The sequence below is a fragment of the Barbatula barbatula genome (assembly GCF_947034865.1).
Source record: "Barbatula barbatula genome assembly, chromosome: 5".
NCBI lineage: Eukaryota > Metazoa > Chordata > Actinopteri > Cypriniformes > Nemacheilidae > Barbatula > Barbatula barbatula.
The window spans coordinates 3735308-3756328 of record NC_136769.1 but is presented as its reverse complement, the minus strand read 5'-3'; the positions used below and the strand labels follow the sequence as shown (position 1 = coordinate 3756328).

The 21021-nt window shown below is 38.8% G+C and overlaps 1 protein-coding gene across 3 annotated transcripts in view; it reads left to right on the top strand.

The window, feature by feature from the left end:
- LOC306894593 (uncharacterized protein) overlaps positions 1–21021 on the top strand; it is a 79996-nt gene that overhangs the window by 43028 nt on the left and 15947 nt on the right. For 2 of the 3 annotated variants that reach the window (XM_079457267.1, XM_079457268.1), the window contains exons 12-13: positions 5165–5248; positions 12513–12611. In XM_079457267.1, the coding sequence (XP_079313393.1) occupies positions 5165–5248; positions 12513–12611 (183 nt within the window). Of the gene's footprint in view, positions 1–5164; positions 5249–12512; positions 12612–19703; positions 19984–21021 lie in introns of all 3 variants that reach the window. The other variant, XR_013786707.1, reaches the window with a different exon arrangement.

Genomic DNA, 21021 nt, shown 5'->3' with positions numbered 1-21021 from the left:
CAAGGGTGAAGAATAGGCAGTCCGTCCATCCATCAATAGCACTCAGGGCGGCGGGCTCGGCGGAGCAGCCCTGCCGCCTATGGCCGGGTATCAAGCTGAGTTATTACATATAGCTCTAACCGGACCTAGTGCCCCACACGTAGTAACCCCCCACTAGGGTGGTTCCGTCTGAGATGTCGTCATGAGATGGTTCCCCACGTGGCAACCCATGACCTCCCCCAGGTGGACATCCACCTTGCGGCATTCCGCACATACCTCCCATGAGTTCTCCCCTATTTGGTGAGACCATGTTGGTGTCTCCACTGTATTCCCCCCTAGGGTGGGAAGTGGTCTCCGTAGCGCACGTCCACATTGAGGGAACAGCGCTTACCCAGTGGTCCTACGACTGGATGGCCCTCGCCAATGGGGCCGTCTGAGTTGGCAGAGGGCAGGGGCTACTCATCTTTGCCAAAAGCTCTGGGAGCCCCTGCCTGCCCACTGGAAGGTTACAATTTCGCGAGAGCGCTTACGTCTGACTCGCCTAGGCCAGTCAACGTCGCTTCGCTGGAGATTGTGACGCGGCTAGTGCCGTGGCGTTTTCAATAGGAACCCCATCTGTCGGCTTCGACACAACGTCGAGAGACCGACAGAAAGTGTCGGAAGTTGTGTCCTTCTTGCCACGACAATAGCCGTCCGCTGCAGCAGTCACGAGATGCTCTCAGGCTCCTCAGCACAAAAGGTGAATGAATTAGCACGCCGGCTCCCCTTTTATACCCGGATATCCGGGGGCGGAGCCCGGCATGCAAATTTCATTCGCCAATTTCATTGGCCTTTTCAAAATAGTCAGAGATGATTGGTTCTCAAGGGCGAACCCCATCTGTCGGCTTCGACACAACGTCTTGTTCCCTCCATCAGGGAACAGAGGTTACATACGTAACCGAGACGTTTTTAAAATGGACACCACAAACCTCTTAAAGCTTTTTATCTCACAGGATGTCAAGGTTACTGGCTAAAATTATTGTTTTCACTCAAACCTGATTTCTTTGGTAGTGGAGCAATTTTTCCTTATTTCCAGAGATCAGGTATAATATGTGAGTCCACAGATTGATGAAAAATAGGACACCGTGCCACAGTTTGTTCCTCTGCACAAGAGTTTAACAATAAAGCAAAGATACCATCAGGACCAGTGGACTTCTCAGTACACAGTCCACTGAAGATTTAACAACAGTCTGCGTATCCACAATAACCCGATCAGATGTGTCCTCCATTATAATTGACTTCTCTGTGGTGCTATGCACAATCCTGCGTGTCAAACCTGAGATAAAAGTCATTTCATTCATTACCTTTCCTTCGTCGTCATTGGTGATAAGACGATTACTCCCTGTGTCTATATTAGTTATGACTTTCATGGTGTCCCATAATTTCTAATGATTAGCTGATATGAGACTCTGTTCATCTCTTTCTGTCTTTTCCTTGCATTCCTTAATAGTCAATTAAATTCCTTCTGTATTAATCTCATCACCACTCGATCATGTTCACGAAAGGCCAGTTATTTCCTATTAATACAGTTTTGAATCTCCATTGTGATATATGGCTTATTATTTGGATAAATATTCACACACTTTTTTTCCAACACATTGTCCACCAAGTAATTGTCTCTGTAACCTCATTAATGTCCAAACTGTGAAATATGTCCCGATCCGTGCACGTCTGTGCATTTCTTTTAGTTTTTCTAAGCTGTCCTCAGACCACACAGTCTCTGGTACTCTGGATTTAAACACAGTCTTATATATCTGAGTTAAATGAACGATGTTGTGGTCAGAATGTCCCAATGGTGGTTTTGATCCAACAATACCGGTCCTTCTCAAAAAATTAGCATATTGGGATAAAGTTCATTATTTTCCATAATGTAATATTAAAAATTAAACCTTCATATATTTTAGATTCATTGCACACCAACTGAAATATTTCAGGTATTTTATTGTTTTAATAGTGATGATTGTGGCATACAGCTCATGAAAACCTCATCTAAAAAGATTAGCATATTTCATCCGACCAATAAAAGAAAAGTGTTTTTGATACAAAAAAAGTCAACCTTCAAATAATTATGTTCAGTTATGCACTCAATACTTGGTCGGGAATCCTTTTGCAGAAATGACTGCTTCAATGCGGCGTGGCATGGAGGCAATCAGCCTGTGGCACTGCTGATGTGTTATGGCGGCACAGGATGCTTCGATAGCGGCCTTAAGCTCATTCTGAGTGTTGGGTCTTGCGTCTCTCAACCTTCTCTTCACAATATCCCACAGATTCTCTATGGGGTTCAGGTCAGGAGAGTTGGTAGGCCAATTGAGCACAGTAATACCATGGTCAGTAAACCATTTACCAGTGGTTTTGGCACTGTGAGCAGGTGCCAGGTCGTGCTGAAAAATGAAATCTTCATCTCCATGAAGCTTTTCAGCATGAAGTGCTCCAAAATCTCCCGATAGCTAGCTGCATTGACCCTGCCCTTGATAAACACAGTGGACCAACACCAGCAGCTGACATGGCACCCCAGACCATCACTGACTGTGGCTACTTGACACTGGACTTCAGGCATTTTGGCATTTCCTTCTCCCCAGTCTTCCTCCAGACTCTGGCACCTTGATTTCCGAATGACATGCAAAATTTGCTTTCTTCCGAAAAAAGTACTTTGGACCACTGAGCAACAGTCCAGTGCTGGTTCTCTATAGCCCATTTCCTGCACACACCTGTGCACGGTGGCTCTGGATGTTTCTACTCCAGACTCAGTCCACTGCTTCCGCAGGTCCCCCAAGGTCTGGAATCGGTCCTTCTCCACAAGCTTCCTCAGGGTCCGGTCGCCTCTTCTCGTTGTGCAGTGTTTTTTGCCACACTTTGTCCTTCCCACAGACTTCCCACTGAGGTGCCTTGATACAGCACGCTGGGAACAGTCTATTCGTTCAGAAATTTCTTTCTGTGTCTTACCCTCTTGCTTGAGGGTGTCAATGATGGCCTTCTAGACAGCAGTCAGGTCGGCAGTCTTACCCATGATTGCGGTTTTGAGTAAAGAACCAGGCTGGGAGTTTTTAAAAGCCTCAGGAATCTTTTGGAGGTGTTTAGAGTTAATTAGTTGATTCCGGTGATTAGGTTAATAGCTCGTTTAGAGAACCTTTTCATGATATGCAAATTTTTTTAGATTTCATGAGCTGTATGCCAAAATCAGTATTAAAACAATAAAAGACCTGAAATATTTCAGTTGGTGTGCAATGAATCTAAAATATATGAAAGTAAAATTTGTATCATTACATTATGGAAAATAATGAACTTTATCACAATATGCTATTTTTTTGAGAAGGACCTGTATATGCTTTTTTAATAATTCCATAACATTCATCTAAAATATTTCGGCCATGTGTAACACACTGAACTGATCGAAACTAGTGAACTCTTGCTCCAGTTTGCACTGATTAAAATCTCACAAAATGAAAACCCGCGCTCCTGGTGTCTTGTTTATTCGATCTGCGGCATTCAAAGCTTTGCCATCCAGGGAACATATGCCGCACAAATCCCAATGTTCCCAAACTCCCTTGGCAGGTCAACAGGTCTTAAAGATAAGCAGAGTAATTCAAGGTCAGGGTTAAATACAAAAGAGTCTCTTATTGGCTGCTGTCACTGAGGTTCTGCTCTTGTAAGTCCACTATGATAAAGCGTCAGCTGCATTAGCTAATAAATATATTGATGTTGTTCTAAAGTCATACGCCGTCTCAAACAAACTCGACACATCTTTCTGTTGTTTCATCTATTAGTGCACATGACCCTTTCAGTTGACTTGTAGTAAATGTGGGGGGAAGTTTGGTCTGTTCACATGCTTCAGATCTGAAGTATTGTTAGTCTGCTGTCGGGATCCACCTGCTGCTCTTTTACTGCACATCACTGCTGCCACCGACCTCACGCTTTAAAATAGTTTTAGTTAAGTATTTTCTCTTGTGCAATAGATGAACAACAGTTTATTTGTATTGGATACTATATATTTAGAGACCATTTTCCGGGAGTTCTGCCATTTCCCCGCAGCCCGCACGCACACACAAGTGTCTTTGCCCACAACCATCTAATCTAGTTGCAGAACATTCATTCATTATTTTATTTATTAATGACGAGTCGACATCAACGTGACTTTTAACACATGACAGTCGACTTCAAAATATCTGAGGTCGTTCAAACCGCTGATGCAGATACACAATCCTCTTTTCTCTGTAGATTTAGATTTCTAGCAACATGAAGAATAACATTGATGAGTTTATCTGATTTATCTGGAGTTTGTCTCATCTGCACATAAAGTGATGAAGTGATGATGAAGTATATTCACTCTTCACCAGCTCTGTTCATGTCTAAACTTTATTATAATAACAGTTAAGGAGTAAAATACAGTTGAGAGACGCAATTCTCTTCTAACCCTGAATCTATCAAATATAACACACGACTGTAAATCTGAGGACATGTAAATAAATGTTTCTTCTCTCATGTTATGAACCACCAGTGTCTCAACCACAAGAAGACATCAATGATATAAACAACATTTCATTTACCTCAAAAGATTTATCAAGTGTCTGTAGCTACTGTACTTGTGTTATTTGAACTATATGAATATGTTATATTAAATATACAGTATATTATTTATGAATTAAGCTATTTTATTTAACCTGTTTTATGTCATCTTATACGTAATGTTTAAGGGGTTTTATCTCAGCAAATATAACAATATTATCATTAAAACAATTATTTTACTTTTACTTTTGTGCATCAAATTCAAATATTGTTCCTGCGCTAAAATACAATAATTTAAATACATTTTATTAAATAAGGTCACAAAACAAGTGTAGCGCTTGTGTAAGAATCAGCTTGGAGAAAAGTCAAACAACAATAATTCAATGAATTCAAAGAGTATAACTGTAAATACATACAGAAAGTTGAAGAGGATTGTAATATTCTCTTAGTATATAAATTGAATATATTATTTTATTCTGATAGTAGATGTATGTAGTAGAGATGCAGGTGGATCAGGACAGTGATGTATCAGAGATGATGATGAATAATCTTTAAAACACTCATTATACACACAGACTGAATCTGATCATTAACATTCAACATCTTCTGTATATTAATAATATCATTTCTCTTCTGTTTTTAGGAATCATCATTGTTGCCATTTTACCAGTTTTACTAACACTGACAAATGAAAGAATGTTTGATAAATGCTATCAACACTTCAAGTGTAAGTATCTGATGAATTATGATGTGACTGTTATAAGTGCATTCATATGTTTCGTGTGATCATCAGTGTGGACAGTAAATTCAGTTCAGTCATCTGATTATTTCTTCTCATTAACACAGAAATCAAATATAATGTTGTGTTTCATCTGAGATTCCTGTAATCAGATTATGTGATTTACTGTATTTACTGTACACATGTTTGTGACATGGTTAAAACACCTCTATGAGAATAATAATGAATATTAATATGAAGAACAGTATTTAATCTGTCTGTGATTTAGTGATTATTAGACAGATTTATTCATTATTGATACACACACATCTGCTCTGTCATCCCGTTTAAAAGCTTTAAGTGTGACGACTATTATACAGTATTATACGATTACAACATTGACTACATTTACAGTATCAGTGTGTCTGGAGAGAGATAGAGACACAACATTTATCAGTTTACTTATGTTTGATTTTGAAAGGAAGAACACAAAACAGAATATATAGATTATACAGTCTGTATGTATTAATATGAATCTCATGCTTCTCTGATCATAATTTCATTTTAACATTAACTGATGTTAATACATTCACATAAACATTCACAGCAAGCAAATATCAATGAATGTAAGCAACTGCACAATTTACCAAACAAAGACATTTATTAGATACAGCAACATAAACAAGACAACCAGTTTCAGTCAACAAAACATATTATTATTGAATGTATTCAGAAAGATTTTCTTTCTTCATAGAGACTCATTCATCCTCTTACAGTGAGAGAAAGACGTCCTTTCAAACGTATCACTGATCTGTAATAACTAAAACTGTCAGAAAATGTATTATCAAGTGCTGTGGGTTGAACTGTACAAGGACTTTGTTTAGTGTGTTTGTGCATAATGACATTCACATGTACAAAACAATACATGAGAAGATTTTGACTTTTTTAAAGGATACAAACATTGACATTATGTTCAAATATCAAGAAAAGAGACATTGACTGAGTACCGGCGGAGGTATAAAGTGGGCTCAGTGTAAGAACACACAGTATGTGATAGTCAGATGAATCTGAACAGTTCTGTGTATATGAGACAATATTTGTGTTTTGTGTAAAGTGTAGTGTGTAGTGTGTGTGGGAGAGCAGGTATACAGTAAGGGTTGTCCATGAGGTCAAATGCAGTTGTGTCTCTTTCCGGAGGAGAGTTTTATCACAGAGCTTGTGTTCAGGGTGAGAGACGTCAGACACAATCCTAACTGCTCTCTTCAGGGTCCTGGAAGTGTACAGATGAACAGATCTCAGCAGAATGAATGACACAATGCAGTCTGTCTTGATCTTTAACAGTGGTGTCAGTGTAGATGATGATGGAGGAGGAGGAGGAGGAGGAGAGTATCGACTCAATGATGGAGGTGTAGAAGTGCATCATCAGGTCAAACTTCTTCAGTTGTTGTAGGAAGAACATCCCCAGATGGTCTTTTGATCTTATCAGAGAGTTGATGTTCAGCTCACACTTGATGTCCTGATGATGATGAAGGTACACAGAAGAAGTTCACCGTATCGACTGAGGAGTCACACAGAGTGATGGGGCGGCTGGTGCTGGGTTCCTCCTGAAGTGAACCATCATCTCCACTGTTTTCACAGCGTTGAGCTCCAGATTATTTTGACAATCTGACTCCTGTAGGCAGACTATATATCTCCATCAGAGAGACATGAGCCCAGTGAGGGAGGTGTGGTCTACAAGCTTCAGTAGTTTGACAGATTGTTGGTGTACAGAGAGAAGAGCAGAAACATCACAGACTTGAGGGAGTCAGTGCTGATAGTTCTGGAGACACAGACATGTTTCTCAGTCTCACGTGCTGTTTCCTGTCAGACAGACAGTCTTTGATTCACCTGCACATGAGACACGATCAGCTGGAGAGTTTGATCTGTAGTAGAGTCGAGATGGAAGATGAAGTGAAGGATCATGTTGACTGGATCATTGACTCACCTTGTTATTTAATCAAACAAGAAACACACACACTCACACAAGTGGCCTGTATCACAAAGCTGGTTTGGGTTTAACCCAGATAAGTTCACGTTTAGTTTGAGCATTCTCTGAGTTTTGGGCTCGAGAAGGTGGATTGGTTTTGAATGGGTTTCGTCGCCATGGTAACTAAGGCTCCAGAGCAGGTTTTATTCTGGGTTGCAGATCACAAACCCAAACTGGACCAATCAGCTTTGAGAACGTGACGTATATCTGACGCAGTGAAGTCACCCCCTCGTATCTCTCGCTCCAAATTAAAAAACTTTAAAGTGATAAGAAAATCTATTACCTCAAAGTGTTTATTTGTATTGTATATTTACATTTATTGATTTGAATTAAAACAAGTATATACTTATTATATTAATATTTATTCATTAATATTATAAAACGGTCAGTTCTGGTGCTTGATTCTGATTTGCTGAGCCGAGTTCTAAGCCGTTATAAAATACCCCTATTTATAACCAGTGTTGTAATGTAACGAAGTACAAATACTTCATTACTGTACTTAAGTAGAATTTTCACATGTCTGTACTTTACTTCGTTATTAATATTTCTGACAACTTTCCCGTTTACGCCACTACATTTCCTAAAAAAGCGTGTACTTTTACTCCAATATATATTTCTCCTAACCATCTTCGTTACTCGTTACTACAAATTACAATCGGAAGAAATTTGTGTTGGTGACGTTTGTTGTCATGTCAACCGCCAAGCACGAAGAAGAAGTCCTGCTTGTCTGGGCTTGTCACATTATTGATGCCTTGCCATCATGAAGCACCTGCTGCAGGTTCTGCCTCTAACGTTACCACTCCGGTAGCATATACAGGCATCTCGACTACAGTGGCGAACTTGGTGGTGGTGACGAAGATAACGTTACACACCCATGGCCGTATTTGCAAGAAATATTTTGGTACATTCAAGAGAAAATGTCTTCCTACTGGATTAAGTGCCTGTTATGCGGACTGATAGTCACTGAAATATTGGCATTCAAAAACTCCGCATCCAACATGAAGCACTTCGTAACTTAAATTAGGTGTTTAATTTATATTCAATGAAGCCATAATGTCAACGTTATTTTTAATTTTTACATGAATTAGTTATCATATAAGCCTGTTCAGATATCTGGCTAACGTGATGGCCAGGCTAACGTGTGCTAGTTCACTTTTCTGAATAGCCAATGTGCAGGTATTTAACAACACTAAGGATTTCCCCTCGGAATTAATCCGAACACAAAACTCTTGAAGACATTTCCAGAATACTGAAAGGGTTCATAGCAGTTTCTGGTAATTCAGTTTCTGGTAATTCGGCTTCGGTAAATTAGCATTACACCGGTGGAGGGAGTTTTTGAAGAGCCCATTGGGCTCATTAATGCCATGGCAGGTTACAGAGGAGCGTTCAGAATTACTCGCGTCTTCAAAAGCACCATGTATTTTGTTGAACTTGACATTTGCTTTGGTTTAATTATCTCAAAACTATGTTGTTATCGGCTATTGTTAGGCTAATGTTATATATTGTGAATGTAGGCTTACATATTGATCATAGTCAAAGTGCTTTTATTGCCACATAACGAGTTGGTTGAATAACTTTTTCCGCTCAGCTAGTAATAGACAGGAGACAAACGACCAGTTAACACAATCCAGTACAGGCTACACAACACCAACAACAGCAATGAATCAAATTAATATTGCCACGTCTTTCGGGTTTCTGTTGTTTTATGTTGTTACTTGGCGCCACGTGTCCTCCTGTGATGTCTCTCAGCCCCGCCCTCCTTTCTCCCTTAATTGTCTCATTAGGGTTTCATCCCCATCATCTGCTCTGTGTTTCACCCTCGTTAGGGTTTTATTCCCATCACCTGCTTAGTAGTTCAATCTCATTACACTGTTAGACATTTCAAAGGGTTTTTACAGTAATTTAGATTTACAGTACCACAACTGTATTTCACTTTTACAGTAATTAAACACTACTGTAACTATAATACAGTACAGGTACTGTAAAAACCTGGATTAACAGTGCACTACTGTAATCCTATTAAATGGTTTATATTTTAGGAAATATAAATTAGGTTTTTATAATATTTATTTAAAATTTACTTTTATCCAACACATACACGATAATGACTCCCAATACAATATTGAAAAACGGTTCTTTATTCAAATTAATTTAAACATTAAAAATGCTTAAAACACAAAAATACATTTAAAACAATTAATGTTATTTTCAGCAATGCATGAACCCTTCTGTCATTCAAACCATTGTATCAAATGTAAAGTAAAATAATGTGTACATTCTACTTGGACTTCATACAGAACGGATTTAAAATGGAATACACAAATAAATATGAAATCTAAAGAAAATACATTCTTTTAAAGAATTGTATCTGGAATTCAATTCAATTTTATTTATATAGCGCTTCTCACAATTTGTATTGTTCCAAACCAGCAGGAGAACAGGAGAAAATAAGAAAAAAAGGTAACACAGTACATGAATAGTTTAACTTGTTATATAAACACCTAGTAAATAATATCTAATGTCAGCAGTCTCCCGGTGGTTTATTTTGCATATTTTGCATTAAGTGAATAAAACGGGAATAAAACAAAACTGATTTTAAATGGAAGTCACCATTAACTGCATCAAACAGAACTTTACAGCATCAAATGTGAAGACAATTCATATAAAATAAATAAAATAATTGGGAAATCCTGTAGAATAGCATAAAAAACCCATAGTACAGGATACATTAGATTCCTAACGAAATCCTGTTTCCTTTGGAGTCCTGGTCCTATAAGAGTCCTACATGATTATTATCACCAAAATCCTTTGGTATTCCTGTAGGGCATCGAAATAAATTAATTGCACTCCAAAAAAAATGTTAGTACACAATACAGTTCACTATCGCAATAACATTCTCCAATATTATTTTTACAGATATAATTTTTTTTGTACTTAGAAATCCCAGATAAACTGGAAACTATCTGTACATTGAGCAGCGTCTCACCTACAGAGTTATTCCACTCAAATTCTGTGAGGTGGCGAAGGAAGGATGATACCCTGGTGTTTATTGCTGTCGCCAGTCTTTCAACTCACTACGGTCTTTGTGGTGACTTTGTTCCGTCCTCTGGATAAAAACATTAAGGGAAATAATTAAAAAACAGGAAAATAAGTAATAAACATCCATATGTTTTACATATTTACTCACCTTTTTATCATTTCAGACCTGCATGACTTTCTTTCTTCTTGAGAACACAAAAGAGGATATTTTGATATATTTGATGTTGGTAACTGAACAGCAGCGGCACCCATTACCCTTCTATTGTATGAACACAAAACCAATGCAATGGATGGAAACCAGCAACCAACATTCTTCAAAATATAGTTTTCTGTGGAAGAAACAAAGTCATGCAGGTTTGCACTGTTAAGAGAGTGAGTAAATGATGACAGAACTTTCTTTTTCAGGTAAACAATCACACTCTGTTTGGCTGACATACACAGCTAAGATGACAGGGGGATGTGTAAACTATAGGAAAATATTTATTGTCAATGCATGAAAATCTGTAATTAGCTAGGTTGCTATTACTTTTTTGCATTGGCAAACAAAGTTTTAAAACTGGCAGAATGGTGGTTGCAAACCTTACAGAAATACATATTGCTAGCAGTCTTTTAATGGGTTTCTTACAAAAAGCAATAATACTTTACCTTGCGTTTTTCTCTCTTGGGAAAACAATCTTCGTTGGAAATGTACGTTTCTCTCAGCGCCGTCGAAAATGTACGGTTCTTTCAGCTATACGGTTCTCTCAGCTCCGTCGTCGGCTCCGTCGTAAATGTACGGTTCTCTCGGCTCCGTCGGGAAAGTTCTCTCAGCTCCGTCGGAAACGTGCGGTTTTCTCAGCAATTAAATATTTATTTAATAGTCACAGTCTCTCTCAGCTCCGCTGAAAACACACCGTTACAATTTCAGCTTCAGGTGTGTTCAGGAACTGTGCAACTCAAATAGACTTCCCCGGTAAAACCTTCTCCGGTCTGCGACCGCGGTCAAGCCAGCCGCAGTTCGAAAATACACGGTCAAGCCAGCCGCCGTTTAGATTCATTATGCGCCCATACTTCACCGCGGTCAAGCCAGCCGCAGTTCGAAAATACACGGTCAAGCCAGCCGCCGCGTGTAGGGTTTCATTCCCACACCTGTCACCACTCTCCCCATGTAATTACTCTTCGTTAGTCTCTCCCTTTATATAAAGATTAATTTGTAAATGTTGATAATTTACCGTTAAATGTGTCACTGAATTTGCCTGAACCATCAAAGTCAGACCTGCAGTGGTTTAGAGCTTTGCTTATTATTCACCTGAAACAGGGACATGTACATATGAGACTATAAGAACACACAAAACCTCATTTCTATAATGATTTGAACTGTAAAGTCATTTAAACGAACATGAATATTTTACCTTTAAAACGTTAAGTATGACACAGTTGTGGTTACCAGCGTGAGAAATACTCGTCTCTCCCAGTTCACTCCCAGCACAAGGTCACATAGCAAACTCTGAAATATCAAGAAATAAACTTTAATACATGTTGGACTACATACTGTTGAAGAAACGTCAAGATCAAGTGCATGAAAATATTTTAGAAAAATGGTTTATGGAGGTTCAACCAGTAGAAGTAAATAAGATTTGATGCTAGAGGATAATATTGTTAATATAATATTTGTTTAAAATATTAAGTAGAGCATATATAGATTTCAACTATAGTAATTGGTAAAGCAGATTCCCATAAATAAATTCAGGACACACAACCAATCAGTAGGCAGCATCTTAATAACTGACTTACTTTAAAGCAGAAGAGGCGAGAAAAGAAAAAGAGACGCAGTTGAGCAGAAGACAGATTTTCAAAAGACACTTTACCATCATTAAAGAACCTTTAAAGAGACATTATGAGTGTATGAGAGTGTCTAGTGTGTTTTTATGATGATGTTTAATGTGATATATATATATATATAAACATCACTTTACACTGATTATTCATATATTTATCATTATCAGTCTTTATTAATAAATGACTTTGATCTCTTTCTTTGGTGGTTTTCAGTTGAACAAGAGCAGAAATATTTTCATCTTTAATTCTTGATAATATCGTCATAATCTGTGTTTCGATGTTTAATCTGATATCTGATCCTCTTCTTGTGTTATGTGTTAAACTCTGATGAACAATGTTTGTGTTTGTATGTAAAGTGTTATTCATGAAAACATTCTCACACTTTTTCAGGGTCAAGTGGGGTCATGAGAACAGTTTTGCTCATCGTCACATTAGTGATGAATGCGTTAATGATCGGCTTTTTCATCTTTACACTGGAAAATGAAACGGGTAAGAAAATTCCCTCTCCCTCTCCCTCGATTGCTGTGCGCATGTACGAAGTGTGAGCATCTGAGCGAGTTTGCGGCGTGTTTGAATGAGTTTTTCCTTATTTCGATTTTGGTGTAGTGTAGATTCAATTGTTGTATATTTTTAACGCCAAAGGGTGGTAAAAAATGGGGACAAATTCAGATAGTTGTGTCTCCTTAACCGCTAAACATGGATGCAAATGTTTACCTGATGATACAATAACAATCGAGGATTGTTTAATTGCGATTGGAGCTCATAATATTGTGTCCGCTTCTAGGATGAATAAAGCGGTTGTATTTTTCTTGAAAGAAGTTTATTTTGTTCAGCATTTAGTCGAGTTTGGGTTGACCATAAGAGATTCTTTTCTACCAGTCTTGCCGATGTCGAATCCTTCTAAGAAGGTTATACTTTCAAATGTACCTCCATTCATCACCAATGAGTCACTCGAGCGGTTGTTGGCACGCTATGGGAAATTAGTTAAAATGATTCCTCTTGGACTCAAAAATCCAGAATTAAAGCATGTTTTGTCGTTTAGACGCCAGACTTTCATGATCTTGAATGCTGATATGCAATCATTGAATACATCAGCAAAAACTATTCTGATGGGTAAAGACTATACCATCTACATCAGTTCTGAATCAATGAGGTGTTTTACGTGTGGGAAGTATGGTCATACAAAACTGTCATGCCCAGAGAATGTTCAGGCTGATAATAATAATGTGACTGAACCTAATGCTTCAGTGGAACTGTAAATGAAAGTGACTGTAATGATGGTGACAGGATTGATCAGATTGCTGAAGCGCCTTCTCTATCTACAGTCGAAGAGTCTGTCAGTGATCACGTTACAAGCAAGCATGTTGATGACAGTAATCCTATGACTGAGAATACCGACATGAATGTTGTTCGTGTGATTCAGAGTGAAGATGGCATTAGTGGTATAGATACTGATGAAATCAGTGAATCTAACAGACCTGTAGATGGCGCTGAAATAGCGGAGCCTGGTGGTGAATCAGTGGATTCGCAGGCATCAGGACTCTGTCACAGAGTGAAGAGGGACTGATGATGAAATCAAGTGAAGCTCAGTCCATGGATTCTGAAAGTGAACTTTCTGACATCGCAGAGTCTCAAGAAAGCCCTGCTGTAAATGATCAAAGTTTCAAATCAAAGCGTTCTTTTACAATTAAGCAAATAAATGAATTTCTTGACAGTACTTTCAATCAAAGAAAACCAAAACTTGAAAAGTACTTTCCAGATCACGAACTCTTTCTTGAATCTGGTGCAACTGCCATGAGAAAAGCAACCTTGGAAGAGCTTGATCAGCCGAAACGCTACAGACTTAAATACATGAGCTTGGTTAAAAAGAAGATTAAGCACTTGATTTAAAGAATAATTACAGAGACAAGATTGCAATTTTTGTCTTTATTTTTATCATGACATTTATAAATATTGGATCTTTTAATATCAATGGTTGTCGGCATACTGTGAAGAGATGTGCTCTGATTAATTATCTGCGAATTAATAAAGCAGATGTTATATTGAGACTCATTCGGACGCTCAGAATCAGACACAGTGGATGAGTGATTGGAAGGGGAATATTGTTGAGTCAGGCACTAATCTAAGTGCTGGTGTTGCTATATTTTTTTGACGCTGTAGCCTTTCTTTTGGAGCGATGGTTGGTGCTAATTCATAGGACAGATTGTAGGTTGAGTTTTTACTATTTTGTCAAGAATATTTTTTTCTCCATGTATAAATGATCAACCAGTTATGTTTGAGATAGTACCTGGTCGACTTTTAAGAGCCGATGTTACCATTGGTGTTAATAAGTTTTCCTTTTTTTCTGTATACGCTCCAAAAGTTGGTCGAGAGCGCATTATGTATTTTAGAAAGTTGTCTGATGCTCTCTCACAGTGTCCTCAGGAGAATATTGTTGTAGTAGGAGGAGATTTTAACTGTACATTAGATCCTGACGCAGATAGAAATCATGAAGAACCTCATCCAAGTTCTGCAGAAACTTTAAAAAATATTATTAATTATCATGATTTCGTTGACTTAAGGAGAGAGAGTCATCCAGGGGTTGAACAATACAGCTGGTTTAAAACAAACTCAAATTCTCTGTCTGGAGCAAGACTTGACCGGTTTTATGTCACAAAAGATAATAGAGATAGATTTTATAACAGTTCAATAGCCCCCTCCTTTTTATCTGATCATCATTCAATTCAACTTTATTTATATAGCGCTTTTCACAATTTGTATTGTTCCAAAGCAGCTTTACAGGGGAAAAATAAAAAATAAAAACCCCAAAGAACGGTAAAACACGCTACATGGTGTTTTATATAGTAAATCCAATTATTCTAGTAAATAATATCTAATGTCAGCATCTCCTGGTGGTTTATTTGGCATATGATGCATTAAGTGAATGCTTGGCTGAAAAGATGTGTCTTTAGTCTAGATTTAAAATGGGCGAGTGTGTCTGATCCTCGAATAATATTAGGAAGGCTATTCCAGAGTTTAGGTGCTACGTATGAGAAAGTTCGACCCCCTTTGGTGGATTTAGTTATTCTAGGTGTTATCAAAAGTCCTGAGTTTTGAGATCTTAGAGAGCGTGATGGGCTGCAGTGAGATAGAAGCTCTGTTAGGTAGGTAGGGGCAAAACCCTTTAAGGCTTTATAAGTAATTTAAAAAGTCAATACGACACTTAATGTGTAGCCAGTGAAGGGTTAATAACATTGGGGGTCATGTGATGGGATTTTCTGGACCTGGTCAGAACTCTGGCAGCTGCGTTCTGAACTAACTGTAGTTTGTTTATTGATGTTGCAGGACAAACACTAAGTAGAGCATTACAGTAGTCAAGTCTTGAGGTCATAAATGCATGAATAAGCTTCTCCCCGTCAGCAACACATAGAATATTTCGTAACTTGGCAACATTTCTTAGGTGGAAAAAGGCTGTTTTTGTGACATTTGAGATGTGATTTTGAAATGACAGGTTGCTGTCTAATATAACACCTAGATCTTTTACAGTATTTGTTGGAGTAACAGTACATCCTTCAACTTGCAGGTTATAATCAGAAATATTCAGTTTGCGTGTCTTTGGTCCGATAAGTAATATTTCTGTTTTATTAGAATTTAAAAGAAGGAAATTACAGGTCATCCAGTGTTTTATATCTTCAATGCACTCTGCCAATTTGGATAGCTGGGAGGAATCATCTGGTTTTGATGAGATATATAGCTGAGTATCATCTGCATAGCAATGGAAGCTAATTCCATGTTTTTTAATAATGTTTCCGAGGGGCAGCGTGTATATGGAGAACAGCACGGGTCCCAGAACCGATCCCTGAGGTAATCCATAATTTACTTGCGTTAGATTGGATGATTTCCCATTTAAATGGACAAATTGATGTCTGTCTGATAAGTAAGATCTGAACCATTGTAGTGCCTGTCCCTCAATACAGGTATAATTGTGTAAGCGATCTAGAAGTATGTTACGGTCACGGTATCGAACGCAGCACTAAGGTCAAGCTGGACCAGGATTGAGATGTTACCTTTATCTGATGCTATAAGCAGGTCGTTTGTAATTTTATCGAGCGCAGTTTCTGTGCTATGATGCGGTCTAAAGCCTGACTGAAATTTTTCATGTATGTCGTTATTTTGTAAGAAAGAGCACAACTGAGTCAACACTAATTTTTCTAGTATTTTAGACAGGTATGGGATATTTGAAATCGGTCTATAGTTTCCTAGTTCGTTTGGGTCTAAGTTTGGTTTCTTGATTAGAGGCTTAATGACGGCCATCTTAAAGGGTCCTGGGACATGGCCTAGATTAATTGACGAGTTGATAATGTTATAAATGGGCTCAATTGCAACAGGTACTAACTCTTTTAATAATTTAGTTGGTATGGGGTCTAATAAGCAAGTTGTTGGTTTAGATGTTGCAATAAGTTTAATTAAATCTTCCCGTTTTATAGGTGAAAAACGCTCTAGCCTTTCTTTTGGAGCGATGGTTGATGCTAATTCATAGGACAGATTTGGAGGTTGAGTTTTTACAATTTTGTCACGAATGTTTTCGATTTTCTCTGTAAAAAATATCATGAATTCTGTCATGGTTCTCGAGTGGTGAGACACGGAGAGAGGACCCAGGTGCAGACAGCGGGGAAGGGGTTAACATACTTTTATAATAAATAATAAAACATAGACCCACGCGGGGGTAACATAACAAAACATGGGAATATAATGACAAGACAGAACAGGACTAAAACTAACTACACATAAACAAGACTTGAATAAACTACAAATAACTAAACTAACACAACACAGGAACTCACCACACAAACCACAATGAACCAGCACAAGACAAAGAAGACACAGGGACATTAAATAAGGGATCAAGAGGGAAACAGGTGTAGGGCATTCATCAATAACGAGGGTAACGAGAGGATGGGAACAAAGACGAGACAGAAGAGAGAGTATGGAAGGCCATAAGAACAATAATTGCCTCTCTCCACATTAAACATGAGGTTCTGTCATGATCCTGCCACTATACTAAGAAAACATGACATGATGCAGCAGAATCATGACAATTGGCTTTTGAGTTTTAGCATTTGAGAAAAACTGTAATAAACAACCAAGACCAATTCATAAAGTTCGGCCTACTTAATATTAGATCACTAAATTCAAAGGCAGCTATTTTAAATGAAATGATCACGGACAACAGTTTTGATATACTCTGTCTTACCGAGACCTGGCTTAAACCAAATGATTATTTCGGTCTAAATGAGTGTAGCCCACCAAGCTACTGTTATATGCATGAGCCACGTCCGGTCGGTCAGGGTGGCGGCGTTGCTACAATATTTAGAAACGTTCTTACTGTAACTAAGAGAACAGAGCATAAATTGAAATCATTCGAAGTGCTTGCGTTGAACATAAGTATTCCTACTAAAAGTAGAAAAACATTGCTTTCTTTTACATTGGCTACGGTGTATAGACCCCCTGGTCCCTATACTGAATTTCTGAAAGAGTTCGCGGACTTCCTATCAGACCTATTGGTTCACGTTGATAAAATACTAATTGTCGGAGATTTTAATATCCATGTAGATAGCGCTAACGATGCATTAACACTGGCGTTTACAGAACTACTACAATCTTTTGGGGTAATACAACACATTAAAGGACCCACTCATCGATTTAATCATACACTAGACCTGATTATATCTCACGGAGCCGATCTAACCAATATAGATATTATGCCTCAAAGCGACGATGTCACCGATAACTATCTTATAACGGGTACTTTGCGCACGGCAGGATTCAGCCCTTTAACTCGCTATCGACAGGGTAGAACAATCACCTCCGCTACTAAAGATAGTTTCGCAAAGAGTAAATAAACATACCAATAAATAAAGAATCGCTTGATGACATGACCAGCAAATTGGGCACCATTTTCTCTAATACATTAGAAGCTGTGCACTACGAAGTCAAAAAAGATTAATGAGAAAAATATTGCACCATGGTACAATAGCACCACTCGCGCCCTTAAAAGAGAAACTCGCAATTAGAGGTCTTTAAAATGGCGAGGAAAGAGAGTCCAAATTGTTATAAAAAGGCACTAAAAGCATCAAAGGCTGAGCACCTCCGTAACCTCATAGAAACCAACAAAAACAACCCAAGGTTTTTATTTAGCACAGTCGCTAAATTAACAAATAAACAGACTCCACCTGACCTGGCTATTCCGCCGCACCTTGGTAGCAATGAATTCTGTGATGATTGTGGAAGAAAACCCAAGCGCAGGCAGCAGGGATGAAGGGGTTAACAAGACTTTAATAAATAAATACAAAACAAACACCCTCAATGGGGAAAACACTAACCAAACTAACTCTCAACAATTGAACACAAATACTTCCCACACGGGGGGGGGCAAAAACAAACCACTAGGAAAACAAACAAGGCACTGGAACTATACATACAAGATACAGGAACATGTACAGGGGTAAGAAGTACAACGAACAAGCACAAGACAATAGACATGAGGGCATCTTATAGGAAAACTAACAAAGGAGATAACAATGGGCAGGTGTGGGTAATGAGGAAAGGAGGAAAGCAATACTAGGAAACGAGAGGGGCGGGGCCAATGACGAGACTGGAGAGAACACATATTATGTCCTGATTGACAATAATATGTTTCTCTCCACATAAAACACGTGGGTCTGTCATGATTCTGCCCCTTGACCAAAAAATCAAGACAAGAGATGGCAGAATCATGACACCAATCCTCTAAACCAAATGACCAGTTGTCTAAACACATTTACTAAATCTAGCCATCATTTTCCAATATCATAAACACATTTCACATGAAGACACAATTCACAAAACACAATCCTCCGTTCTCATAAATCTTAACACATTTTTCCTTGCTAAAACACAATTTGCAAAAAAACTCTGCTCATATTCTCAAATGAAAGCTCATGTGATGCAAAATGCTTGCCACAGTCAGCAATATTTGAACACAATGAACACACCTGGCGTCATTCATTACACACAACGACTCAAAATTTAAGACACTTGTTGCTAATGCTGTGACCACATGTATAAAAGCAAGTTCAGAGTGCACAGTTTGCTGAAGATTCCAAACAAACACAATGGATGAAGGCAGAATCAGGGGAAGAGGAATTCGAGGAAGAGGCATTCGAGTCAGAGGAGGGAGAAGAGCTGGCCATGGAAGAAGAGGAGCAGGCCAACAAGGGAGAGGAGAAGGTCCAGGAGGAAGAGGAGGAGGCCAACAAGGGAGAGAAGGAGGTCCAGGATGGAGAGCAAGACAACCTCGCACCATCATTAAGAGATGCGAGCAACAGTCATTGTCCATGGCATGACAATGGCTGAAGCAGGACTAAGAGTCCATCCAAACCTGAGTAGGTTCACCGTGGCCACCATTATCAGGGGATTCAGACAACACAACAGCTATTGTACCCTATTGCTTTCTTTGTCACAATACAATTTACAAGCCTGTTAAAGTAGTCTATTGGTTTCAAATCAGTTGTTACTGTATTGTAAAACATGTCAATTGACAACACATGTTTCTTTCTTTAGAGTTGAAAGAATGCCACATAGAGGTGGGAGAGTTGCCATGTTTACAGCGGCAGAAGAAACCCTCATTTTGGATATGGTTCGTGAGAACAACCTCATCAGACTCCGGGATATCAGAGACAAAGTCATTGCCGATAATGTCAACTTTGAGAGCATTGATGTCAGCTTGGCCACAATAGACCAAGTTCTCCGGCGCCAAAAGATGCGGATGAAACCGGTCTATAGGGTTCCCTTTGAGCGCAACTCTGTGCGACACAAAGACCTAGGTTACGAGTATGTGCAAGTAAGTATACATCCATGTTCACACTACAGTTAGGGTATAATATTACTCTTTGTGCGGCCATGGGTTTGGAGGGGCTTGTCCACCGGCATGCTGTCCTTGGGTCTTACAACATCCAACGTCTCCTCACCTTCCTAGAGGAGCTAAAAGACATCCTCCTGGACTACCAACAACACCATCCTGGGCCCGCACATCACATTTATGTGATCATTTGGGACAATGTACGCTTCCACAGAACAAACCAAATCAGAGAGTGGTTCACCACCAACAGTAACCACTTTTTAAACGTCTGTCTGCCACCATACTCCCCTTTCCTGAACCCTATAGAGGAGTTCTTCTCATCGTGGAGATGGAAGGTTTATGATCGACAACCATACACTAGAGAGAACCTCCTAAGGGCAATGAAGCTGGCCTGTGTTGATATCCCAGTGGAGGCCTTCCAAGGATGGATTCGCCATTCCAGGAGCTTTTTACCCGCGGTGCTTGGCAAGAGACAATATAGCCTGGGATGTGGATGAGGTGATGTGGCCCGATGCAGCTCAGCGACATGATGCCGTACAGTGATTGTGGTGTCTGGTGTGAATATAGTAAATAAAAAACCTTCACACCCTGATCATTTTTTCAAGAGTACTGTTGTGTGCAATAGATTCAGTTTTTGCATTGAGTTGTTACAGTAGTGTACATGCAGAATTTACTATAGATTTATACTCTTCATATGAAACTCACAAATCTAAATGCCTAATGCTCTGCAGAGATCTAAGAAGATCCATTACTGTAAAGTTTCTAAAAATATGCATTGGCAGTTATGAAACAAAGAACCTTCTCACAAATTGAGCATTGTGTTTTCAATTATTTTGCTGTAGTGTGTAATGATGTGTATAGTGTTTACATTTTTGAAAGCTTCGAGCTGCTCTTTTGGTGTGAAAGTTTGAGTTTTGAAGTGAGAAGGTGTGGTTGTGTTTATGTAGCTTTAGAAAAGGGGGTTGTGTTTAGACATTGGGGAACATGGAGGAAACGTTTGTGAAATGTGTTTTAGCATTT